Here is an 11,784-nt window from a genome sequence, read left to right on the forward strand (position 1 = left end):
AGGGAAAAATAATCTCATTTTTGCTCATTTTATTCATAGCCGCAAAAGAAGCGACATTCGTACGTCGAATACTCCGGTTCCTTTTTTTTTATTTGAATTGAATTGAGTGTTAAGGTGAAATTAAATCATGGTGGAATCGAACGCGGAAGTAGATAATTCCGGAAAGTGTCAAATTTGTGACAAAGTAGCTAAATCTCGTTGTTCTGGATGTGTTCAAGCATTTTATTGTAGTGTCGAGCATCAAAGAGAAGATTGGAAAAATCACAAGCCACGATGCAATCCAATGAGAATGTGCCACAATGATAAAATCGGTCGACATTATGTTGCGACACGAAACATTAACCCGGGAGAAATTGTTTTGAAAGAATCTCCCTTAATCATTGGACCGTCACATGTGACACCACCAGTTTGTGTAGGATGCTTGAAGGTAGTGTGTAAACATAGTACTAAGTCCACATATTTATAAATATTCTTTTTTTGTGGAAAGAAAGTGTTCATGTTAAACATTAAAGTCACATGTGCATGGAAATATTTTCATATTCACTTGGATTGACCCAGAAGCATTTATAATGCATTTTGCCTGCATGAGTTATATGTCACACTTCATCACGAAGTCCGTTTTCCATTACGGTTGTACTCTAATGTTAATTAGCTCACGATTTACTCTGATTTGCCGCTTGGCAAAAAGCCAAGAATTAAAGCTGCACGTTTTTTTTTTGTTCATACATATGAGCCGTTTGTACATGAATCATACACACTTCAATTTTTTTCTACTCATACGTTACAATTGAGATAGGTTATAAACTAGTATCATGTGCAACTTTGTTGTTGTGATTGAAGTTATGCACCAGATTGCCAGACACCTAATATTTATTACGTGTAAAACCCAACAGAACAGCATGAATTTTTCGCTTCTTTGTTATTTCCATCATCAGTTGCTATTAGGACGGCGAAAAAAATAATTTTAGTTCTTACCGACAGTATATTTGAAAGTGTTTACAGGAAAAATAATAAATTTCCCCAAACGTGATCATAAAATTCATTTGAACATATTTCAATTAGTTGATTCAGAAAACACAAACAACTCGCATGAGATATACAATTATTAGCTGAACATTCTTCCCGATCGGCACAAACTATTCACGGCTGTCTAATGGCTGTCATAAGTCGTTCAAGTTGAAATATTCATGTTTACTGCCATAAAGTGTCCGTCATCTTCCATGCTTACTTCCTAGAACCATGCTCCAACTCGGAGCCTAAGTTGCTACAAAAGACTGTCCATATTTATGGCTGGAATCACAAAGCTTGTAAAAATTCTCAGTTTTGACATCTAACTGACATTCCTTCATCATCGTCCTAAGCCATGGACCAGAACGCAATTTCCCTTGTTAATTCCAACCAAGAGCAGTATCATAAATTTGTGGAAGTGACAGCCAACTAGCTGCCATGAAACACTTGTACCAATCGGGTCTGGTTTAGTTTTTCACAACAAAATGCTTTTAACAAGACATTTTTATTAATCACAGGGAATAAGAAGGTAAACATGAGAGATGAATACGAAACTTTACGATGCCAATACAGTTGATCCAAAGCAGAAACTATCTAATGACACAAAACATTCTCCTAAAGCTTTAATGCGACTCTTTGTGAAATTCTGTTAAATATTTTGATGTTCAGTCATTGACATGAAAACTTTGTTCCGTTCCATTAAGTCTGGTTCTTCTCTTTACTGTGAGATGGATAATTTTTTTGTGCTGTACAGGAAGTCTGAACTTGAATTTTACTTAGGAAATTGTTTATACATTAAATTAAATTTACATTTTTTCATGTCTAACTTTATATTAGTCTGCATTTGGCATATCAGAAAGTTTTTGGATTTATTAAAATGGACAGGAATAAATTTTTACATCAAAGTATTTTATGCTTCAGAGTGTTTTAAATCCATTAAAGGGATGATCGGAAGTTTTGTCACGTTTAAGGCAGAAAGGAGTTTTGCAATATTGAGGTTTGAGGATAGGAGGAAGGGGAGGAGATAAGTCGGTCTGAAAACGTTAGGTTCGCTAGTTCCGTAATTTTCGAACGTTCCCTAAACGTAATTTTCTATCTTTAATTATCTTTAAACCTGATGAGATTCATACCCAATGATATTGAGTCTTTAATCATTTGAACAACCTTAAAATTACATGTGTAATTGATCAAACTAATGATCCTTTAATCGACATCCACAGGAAGTTCGCGAGAAAAACCACGGACAATGTGAAAAATGCGGTTGGCCAGTTTGCAGTCGCGCTTGTCAAGAAAATCCAAATCATGCAAATTTTGAATGCAAATTGACTGTCCAACGTGGAAATAAGGTACATAATAATAAAAGAAGTCCATATGGTAGCTATGGTTTATATTAATGAAAATGTTTCTGCCATTGATAGATTGTTATAAAGAATTTCGCATCTCCACATCCATCATATAGCTGTCTGCTACCACTTCGATGCCTTTTATTAAAAGAAAATGATACGGAACGATGGAAAAAATTGTTGGAATTGCAGAGTCATGATTATGATGCGGACGATCTACAATTTAAATCGGATATGGAGCGAGTTGTTGAATTTATTCCTAGGTAAATTTGAACTTCCAAGACTTATTCTTTATTCCCCTAAGTAATAATATTTATGCAATCAGATTTTTTAAATGTAATAAGTGGACGAGGGAGGAAATAATAAAAGTTAATGGAATTTCACGTATAAATGGTCACGAATTGCCATTGACAAATCCATCGTGCGTTGCGATTTATCATCGTGCATCATTTTTTGAGCATTCATGTCGTCCCAATTTATCGAAGAGCTTTTCTGAAGATAATGAAATTATTTTCTGGGCACCTAACGGCATAAAAGCTAAGGAACATCTCACAATTTCATATACTGATGTACTTTGGGAGACATCTAATCGTCGTCATCATTTACAACAAACTAAGCACTTTGAATGCGAATGTGAGAGGTGTACAGATGTTACAGAATATGGAACATATTTTAGTTCATTAAAATGTCAGAAATGCAATGCTGGAATGCTTCATCCTAACAGTTTAAAGGAATGGACTCAAGATTGGAGGTAAAATCTCATTAAATAGAATAACTAGAAATAATAGCAAACAATTTTTAACCAAGTTTTTGTGGAATAATTTCAAGAATCTCATACCTTATACCCGAGCAGCACAATGGGTTGATTAGGGCATTGCTATGTCGCTATACTGACGATAAGACGTGAAGTTGCCCTAATGAAATCGTAACTGCTTATTTTGACTCAATTTTAAATTGAATAATACGGTTCACAGCTTTGTGCTGCTCGGGTATACTCAAGTTATACATCTATGCTCGCAGCACAGAAATAGTTTTCATTTTCTTAAATAAATTGCTTCATTTCATGTTTATGTTTTCAATTATATATCAAATCCTTCAAATCATAAAGCTGAAAATTCTTTGCAAGTCATTTATAACAGCAAGCACAATGAGAACAAAATATAATTTTATATCCAATTCCCTTTCATCGATTTCATTTCTTTATTTTCATTAGATGCACAGATGCAAATTGCAACAACATTGTAACGTATGAAAAAGTTAATAAATTTATTGAGCATGTTGGAAAGGATCTGGCAGCAATGGAGAAAGAAAATGAAGGAAATTGTATCAAGTTTATTGAGCATTATTCCAAATGGTTATCGCCAAATCATTTCTATATAACGGATGTTAAAGTCGCTTTATCACAAATTATTGGTGCTGGAGTTAATGGAATTCAAAAAATATCCGATCAACGTTTGAAGCTAAAGTGTAAGATATCCAAGGAATTAATTGACCTGATTGATAAAGTCGCTCCGAATGAGGCACGAATTATTGGATTAATTAAATTTGAGCTTCATTCAGCACTCGCAGAAGCTGGTCGACGAGCAATGCAAGTGAAAGATCCAAATTGTAAAGCAATGCTTGAAGATTCATTGAGATATTGTTACGACAGCATACGTCTGTTGGGTAACGAAGCAAAGTGCTTGCCCGAAGGGAACATTTGTAGACAAGCTAGAATCAACGCATCATCGCTTGAAACTCTGATTAGCGGTATTCTTGGATAGATACAGTACATGCATCCCGATTAAAAAGACATGATTCAGTTTTATGATTCCAGCTATACTTCTGATGTCGTCGTTTGTTAAACTTAATTTCATTATTATTTCAAGTCAATTTAATATGTTTGTAGAAGTTCATGACAAAGAAAGGAAGAAATAAAGGTGGAGAGAACTTATGAAGAAAGATAAAATTAAAATTATGGTAATTGAAGATTTTTTTTTATAAATTTAAACCTCCTTTCCAATTTCATTTCCCCTGCGCACTTTCCTTTCTTTTGAATACTCTCAAATTTATCTTATATTTTTTTTTGTGTGTCGCACAAGATGAGCTTAAAGAAAATTGTGAAAAAGTAAGGATGAAAATTGTTCTTCTAGTTGCTTTTTCCTTCTCTCTGTATCTCATGCTGTTTGTACGAATCCATACCCTTATATCTTTTTTAACCAATGTGCGATAAAAACTTTTATTCAAAACTTTATAAAATTGAATTTAATGCACCTGAAGGCAATGTATATACATGATCAAAAGTATGATAATGAAAGCAGCAGACATTCCTTATTGTTTCTCGGTAAAACTTTCGTTAGGCAAATAATTTAATAAATTATTTAGCCTTTCGTATCATTAATTTGCTAATCAAAATTACATTACGATTTGCCTCATTAAGACGATTAATTCTTCACATGAGTGTGTGGGAGTTGTTCACAAATGACCTATTTATTGAATCGAATAGACAAGGAGCATGGTCATGAACAAATTCTGTCACTATGCACACTATGCTTACACTGTTCAGTACCTATCTTGCGATATGCTATTTCACCATAGCATGAAATGTGCTTGAGCACCCTATTTAAGTACGTCTTAGGCTACTGCATATGCCACATATGCTAACAAAATTTAGCACGCTCATTTAATTGAGTATGCTAATCGTCTGTTAGGGTGGACTAACTGTATAATTATCTATTCCCACGTGTATTCCCGTTAATCTACAAAATTTCACATAATACCCGAGTGGATACATTAGAACTAGATATCAATTGGACATTAACATGTCATCAACTAGATATCATGTATTTTTTGTCCACTCGGGCTATCCCTAATACCAAAAATCGGTTGATTGATCTAAAATCCTGACTTCGTGACGAATTCAGTTTATATCTGACACCATACCAGAGTCACGTTGACACCAAGATTTGGAATCAATTAACCGACCTGTGCTATTTGGATCCATATGTTAAAGAAAACTAGACACAATATGTGAACGACCCCAATGTTCACTCATCGATGTATGATATTTTATTGTTATACATCCGTTCATTCATTCATTTATTCTTGATGGGAAAAGTAAAAGAAAAGAAATTGTGAATTGTCATTGTCTAGCCTATTGCTATAATCATTGTATGTCTTATGTTATGGATTATTGTTTCAAGGTCAGGGAAAAGGAAAAAGGTAGTCTTTTATATTGTACTCACCTCTAAATTCAATTCTACCAATTAAATTAGCTTTCGCCTTAGGCAAATGGAATCTGTTTATTTTTACTGTAACTGACATTTCTATGGTGTTCACTTATATCACTTCAACTTGCTGAAATTCCTTTAATTCTTTGTTCTTATAATAAATTTTGTAGCTGTTGATTTTTATCCAATTAGTTTTATTTCGTCTGATGATCATTGAAATATGAAATTACAAGAGAATTCATTTCATGTTCAGCCTTATAGGATATAGAACTTTGAACATTGTAATCCAGCTCTTCTAGAATTTCACGCTAATCTTATTTCATCCGAATTTCATGCATAATTTATGTAGAGTGTGAAATAATCTTCAAAAGATCAAAAATATTGGAATTCCTCGAACTTTTTTTTTGCATATTTTTCGTATTGCTGTAAATTCAATTTCCATTTAAAATTACTGTAAGCTACAATGTATCCTACATTTCAAAGACGTAAAAACATTTGAACATATTTTCGAACTTGACAGACATCCTTCAAATTGTGACAAATTTGATTGAAACCGAAATCAAAAAAAAAGTTAATTAAAATTTTCATCTAGAAGAACTGGATCACTTTGAATTCATTTATAAATGCTAATGTTTTCATTTCAGTCACTCGATGGTAGAAACTTTACACAGGGAGAATACAAAACATAGCAAAACTTTTCTTTCCATTAAATTTTTAAGCATATTTATGACCTAATATTTTGAAGCACTTTAAGGATACCTTTAAGTAGTGGTGGACAACCTGTGTGTCGTGGCACAAAAGTGCGGAACCTAAAATTTTAGGAAATGCTATGACTTACGGTTCATGTCAAGGCTTACCATTAAGGCGTGCCACAAAAAATAAAAGGTTGCCTACCCCTGCTTCAAAGGTTACTCAAACTAATTTATAATAAATTAAATTTTTAATCATTTAAGTGCTAGGTCAACTATAAATCTCCAGTTAGTCCTCACAAACAATTCACTTTTATGTCTTAATATTCCGAAAAAAAAAGTCACATAAAAACTGCTTCCTTCGTACTTTTACTCATTTAATTTGTGGTTATTCCTTAAAGCATATCAGCCACTTCACCAGCAGACTGTATTATAACAGCGCAAAACTCATTCTTGTACACAATTTTTTTTGTTATATCCATTGTTTGAATTTATTTCTTTCAAAAAAAGGAAGGAACTGTTTATTTATCTTAAAGCACCCAATTTTTTGTGCCTCCCATGTTCCTCATATTTTCATATTTTTTTGGATTTATAAGGAAATATGTATACTCGTCTCACTCGTCCTGAAAAAAAGAAAATCCAATGCAATCACGTTATGTTGAAGGAGATATGTTGAAAGAACAGAGGTGAATGTAAACGCATAAATAATTAATTATCAAACGACATGTAAAATTAATGGAATTTATTATTCATCATTTTTGCATGTACGAAAAAAAACAACAAACTAATGAATGGGGTTAGTTCCACTGAATTAAGAATATTTTCTTTCACTAGCTAGTTCTGGGCACACTCAATATTGTCATTTACAATGAGCAACAGAAAGCACTAAAAATCCAATTTACATCTACATTTATGAACTGCTTTCACCTTTTAATTATTAAAATCAACAGTATTGAGCAACTGGTGGATGTACATGTTGACTGTACGAATGATAACTCGAAACTTGGTTGAAAATTTTGCAATGCGATGTACTTAAAGGATATTTTATCATGAAAAAAATGAGAGAATTTTGAGAGAGGATTTTTATGTCCAAAAAGAGAGAGCATAAAAGCTCACGTGAAAGCTCAATACGTAGAATTTTTATAACATACGGACACATGTTGCTAAAAAGTCACATTTTTCGATTTCCTGAAGCATTAAATTTATGGTAAATATTTGATGTGTATGATTAGCATTATATTTACAAACAACCGATTGATTATGCAAATAAAGATGACTGAACTAAGGCTACATATATGTCTGTGCTTTATTCCTCTTATTTTAGCATGAACAAACTCAAATTTTATATATTTGTTGATCATATTCGGAGATAACATTATGTAAACTTTCATGGCATGCACTAAAATATATAGTTTAAAATGCATTCGTTCTACTAATTCCATTATTTTTAAATGGTATTAGAGAAAATCGTATTTCCATTTTGATTGGATGTAATTTACTTTTTTATTGATCGAGTTAGTGCAGTTGCTGAATTGATAAGGGAATTTGGAAATTCAAATGAATTTTAATTTTATTTAATACTATGGAATAAAGCCAGCAACATGGCATAGGACGGTGATGGAGGAATGCCAGTTAGATGTTGAAACTGGGAATTTGTACAAGCTTTGTGATTAGGGTAGCAATAAAGTCAGATGCCTTTGTAGAAATTCCAAGTTGGATCATGGTTCCAATAATTAAGTAAGTAAGTATGCAATAAACCTGAATGGTTCAAATTGGATAATCGATTGAAAATCTGGACTCAGGCCGCTGTCTTGATGTCGGATTCAATTTTAATCTAGAATTTTGGATTGATTAATCGACTTGTTCTATTCTTAAAACACCCATCCCTAAGACGAAAAGTATGTGCTTTCAAGAACTTGCTTTACTTAAATATACTTGTTCTACATGCTCGCAAGCGTGCTCTTAGCTTCCTCTGCTCTTAAGAGCATGCTCTTTGCCTGCGAAAGCATGTTAAAAAGCTAAGCAAAAATCTTAAACCAGGATATGCTCGCCACGTTGTACATTCATCAGAAAATGAGAAGTTTAGACAGTTCTGTCTGATAAATCACAATTTTTCATCCACAATTTCCCCGAGGGAAAGATTTTTATTCAATTAGTTCAATGTCTAGTTCTATGGACGGAAAATCTGATCACGTCGACATTAGTCATCCTTAGAACTAGATATGCAACAGCTCAAATAAATGATTTCATTCAAATTTTGCGGAGTGTCACCTTGTCTCCCATATTCCAAAAAGCAAACAGACGTAATTAATGAAAGACACAAAGGACGTCCAATGATTGACTTGAAAAATTTTTATGTTGAAAATGATAAATGAAATTTTAATAAGTGTCATGGGTAAATGTCAAGACAGTAATGAATGTCATAGGTGAATGAACCCACTTACTTCTTTCCAGAGAACCTTTGTAATTTGCAAGCAATGTTATAAAATTTCATTTTCTAACTAGCAAGCTATTGTATCTTGATTGTTATCGAAAAGGTCTTGTAATTTTCAGCAAATATCATGCTGTACATAGAATGAAATGAAAAAAAGAGGTTGGAAGTATCTTAATTGGCGAAACATGTATTGTGAAATGTCGAAGGATAATGAGATGTCTTCATCGTAGCTTGTTAGAATTAACATGAATTGAACTTTATCATCTTCTAATAATCTTAATACACAAATAAGAAGGAAAAAAGCATGACTTTTCAAACAAACTATTGTTGACATTTGAATTGGACGGACGCAGACTTGATTAAATCAGAAATGAGGATGAACATTTCCTAGAGGTAGACATACTTTTCATGATTAGGTCAAGGAATAGGAAAGCTAAATCTAGGCTATAGGATGCTATACATCAGTTGTGGACAACCTATGTGTTGCGGCACTTTTGGAATTGCCATTAATCGCATACTATGTGTCGTGGCATGCCATCAAGGTGTGCTATAGCACAAAATAGGTTGTCCACCACTGCTATACATTGATATCAAGCAAGCAGCAGCTATTCATCACAGTCCTATACATCTCCTTATTTGAGAACCGTATATGCAATGCATAACTCATTCAAATGCCATTCATCTCATTTCAATGCGTTCATAAATAATTTTTTTAATTAAAAATACCGAAACAAAATATCAGGAAGCATAACCACATTCCAATACAATACTAAGGAAAAAGAGATATGATAAAGTAGAGTATGGAATGGATAAAATAAAGTTATTGATTTCGATATAAAAATTATTGGCTATTGTTTGCTCTCCCGATGATATGGACGTGAAAAAAATTAATAACTACTAAGATGATTGTACTGTTTCTTCCTATAACAAATGCATAGTTCTCATGTTTTGCAATACATTTCAGTCCAAACATTAATTTTAAGCCATTTCTATTTTATGTACATATACAATATAGAAAGGATGAAATTTAAAGCTTTTGAACTCTTATTTTATGAAAAGGAAGTATATCATCAGGCGATGGTTCTGATATTTCATCATCCTTTGTGCTTATTTATACTCTGAGGGCTGATTTCTGTTTGAAATTATTCTACTTATGCAAAGTATGCTTCGATATTTTTTGGTAAATTGTTTGAAAATTTTTATTAAATTAGGAAAAACTTTTATGTGAAGATGACGAACGAATGATCTCAACTTACTATCCTATTTCATCCCCATTTTTATTTTTGGACAGAGTTTAATGTTCAGTAAAGGATGTACCCTTTTGGGACAGATATAAGGAAAAAGGAAAAAAGAAACTTTTTCTCGAATTTCTCGTCGTTAATAATGAAAATCTTATTTTTTATTCATTTTCATGTCTATGGGGTCATTCATAAGTGATTTATGCATGTAAAATCGCTGTAAAACAACATAAATGAAGATTAAGAGGGGTTAAGCAAATTCAAACAATAGAAGTTCTAGGATATTTACTGTAAAAAGCTAGATCTTGTGAATAATATTTATGAACGATCCTAAATGGATTTTGAAGAACCATCTTATCGGAATTTAAGACTATTTTCCTCCTTAATGTTGAATGCTCTGGCAAAACTGTTAAAAATTCAAAAAATTCATAAAAAGGGGCGTGAAAATATGTATTTTTCGAAATCGAAAATTTCGGTCTACATTTGGAATTCGAATAATCCGTTATTTTATAAATTAGAATTTGCAATAGATCTTCATTTAAGAAGTGACTCCAATGAGTTCAAGAATTTATCGTTATTTTATGAAGTAGGTCACAATCTTTTCAATAGATGATAAAGAACTGGAAAAGAAAAACAATAAATTTCTAGTGAAATTAATTTAAGCTACATAATTATGTATAGCTATCTGATCATTGTTTATAATTCTACCAAAACACAATATTATCTATTGTGCTTTACAAACTTTTTCAGAGTTCCAAACATTTGAATGTTCGTAGAATGAAAATATTTAGGCACAAAAAGCTAAAAAACAAATTTGTTTATGTTGAATGATAAAGATAATGTTTAGTTATTGTTTTGGAAATGCCTCCATACTCTGTTATGGTTTGGGCGCATAATGTTAATTGCCATATATTCACACCCAAAATGGGAGAAAAAGTGTAAACGAGAAACACGACGGTATCGGTTAAATGGAAAATTATTGTAATCATCATAATTAAGTAAACATTAATTGAATTATAGTAATTAATTTTCTATGATTTCTAGATTAGGGTTCGTCCATAAATAATGTCAATCTAGGACAATTCACGAATATTTAATAGAATGTCGAATTTGGTCGAATTTCCCTTCACATGCTTAATACGTCCATAACCCTTTAACATCTCCTCCTTCATCCTTTATGATTGACGTTATATGATACACAAAATCCGCAAAATCGTGGCTGATGAAATATTTTGAACAACAACGTACAACATCCCATGCTTAATACTAACAGCAAATTTGTTGCTATACTCTTTATATTTATCTTTAATTATATCCCGAACGTTTAACTCTGCCTACAACTTTTCAACTTGCTACCAACATTTTCTATTTTCTATGTTTAGTTTTGCATTGAAAAAAAGTTTTGCCTGATCTCTCATCCATAGATGCATAAATCATTGACTCAGTCGGTAGTTAGTTCATCAATTGCTGTATCTCTTGAGAAATATGGACATGCCAATATTCACATACACCTGCGAAAAATAATATGAAAACCGCAGCATTATCCATAACACTTCATGCTTCTCAAGGGTAAAATCTATACTTCTTTTCACCTCTTGTGGCTTTTATTTAAATACCCTTTCATACACCACTGGAGAGTATTAAATGAATACCGCTCAAGATTAGAGGAAAATGTGATCCATGAGAAATGTTTGAAAGATAAAAAGAAGCTTATTGCCTAACGGATTTTGAAATCATACGGTCAGAATAAGAACGAGTAAGAATTTCACTTGGAATTTGCATGAATGAAGCCACAAAAATTGGTGTGCAGTTTGTGTACAAAGTTAGTCAATGAACAAGGCCAGTGGTGAGCAACATGTGTGT

General features: G+C 32.5%; 2 protein-coding genes across 2 annotated transcripts in view; one reads left to right on the forward strand and one right to left on the reverse strand.

Moving 5' to 3' along the window:
* Positions 1-7,233, reverse strand: part of LOC139099979 (otoferlin-like) — a 36,352-nt gene extending 29,119 nt beyond the window's left edge. The window contains exons 1-3 of the mRNA XM_070652536.1: positions 7,177-7,233; positions 6,617-6,872; positions 5,576-5,763 (exon numbers count right to left, since the gene is read on the reverse strand). Coding sequence (XP_070508637.1) covers positions 5,576-5,654 — 79 coding nt within the window. The 5' untranslated portion in view covers positions 5,655-5,763; positions 6,617-6,872; positions 7,177-7,233. The remainder of the gene's footprint in view (positions 1-5,575; positions 5,764-6,616; positions 6,873-7,176) is intronic.
* Positions 57-4,305, forward strand: SmydA-1 (SET and MYND domain containing, arthropod-specific, member 1). Its single transcript, XM_070652337.1, has 5 exons — positions 57-427; positions 2,229-2,354; positions 2,427-2,614; positions 2,677-3,102; positions 3,565-4,305. Exons 1-5 carry the CDS (start codon positions 128-130, stop codon positions 4,112-4,114), a joined length of 1,590 nt encoding a protein of 529 aa, XP_070508438.1. The 5' UTR covers positions 57-127; the 3' UTR covers positions 4,115-4,305.
* Positions 7,234-11,784: the final 4,551 nt, after the last annotated feature.

Source organism: Chironomus tepperi, unplaced genomic scaffold (assembly GCF_022539635.2).
Source record: "Chironomus tepperi strain 1889 unplaced genomic scaffold, CSIRO-AGI_Ctep_v1 contig_48, whole genome shotgun sequence".
Classification (NCBI taxonomy): Eukaryota; Metazoa; Arthropoda; class Insecta; order Diptera; family Chironomidae; genus Chironomus; species Chironomus tepperi.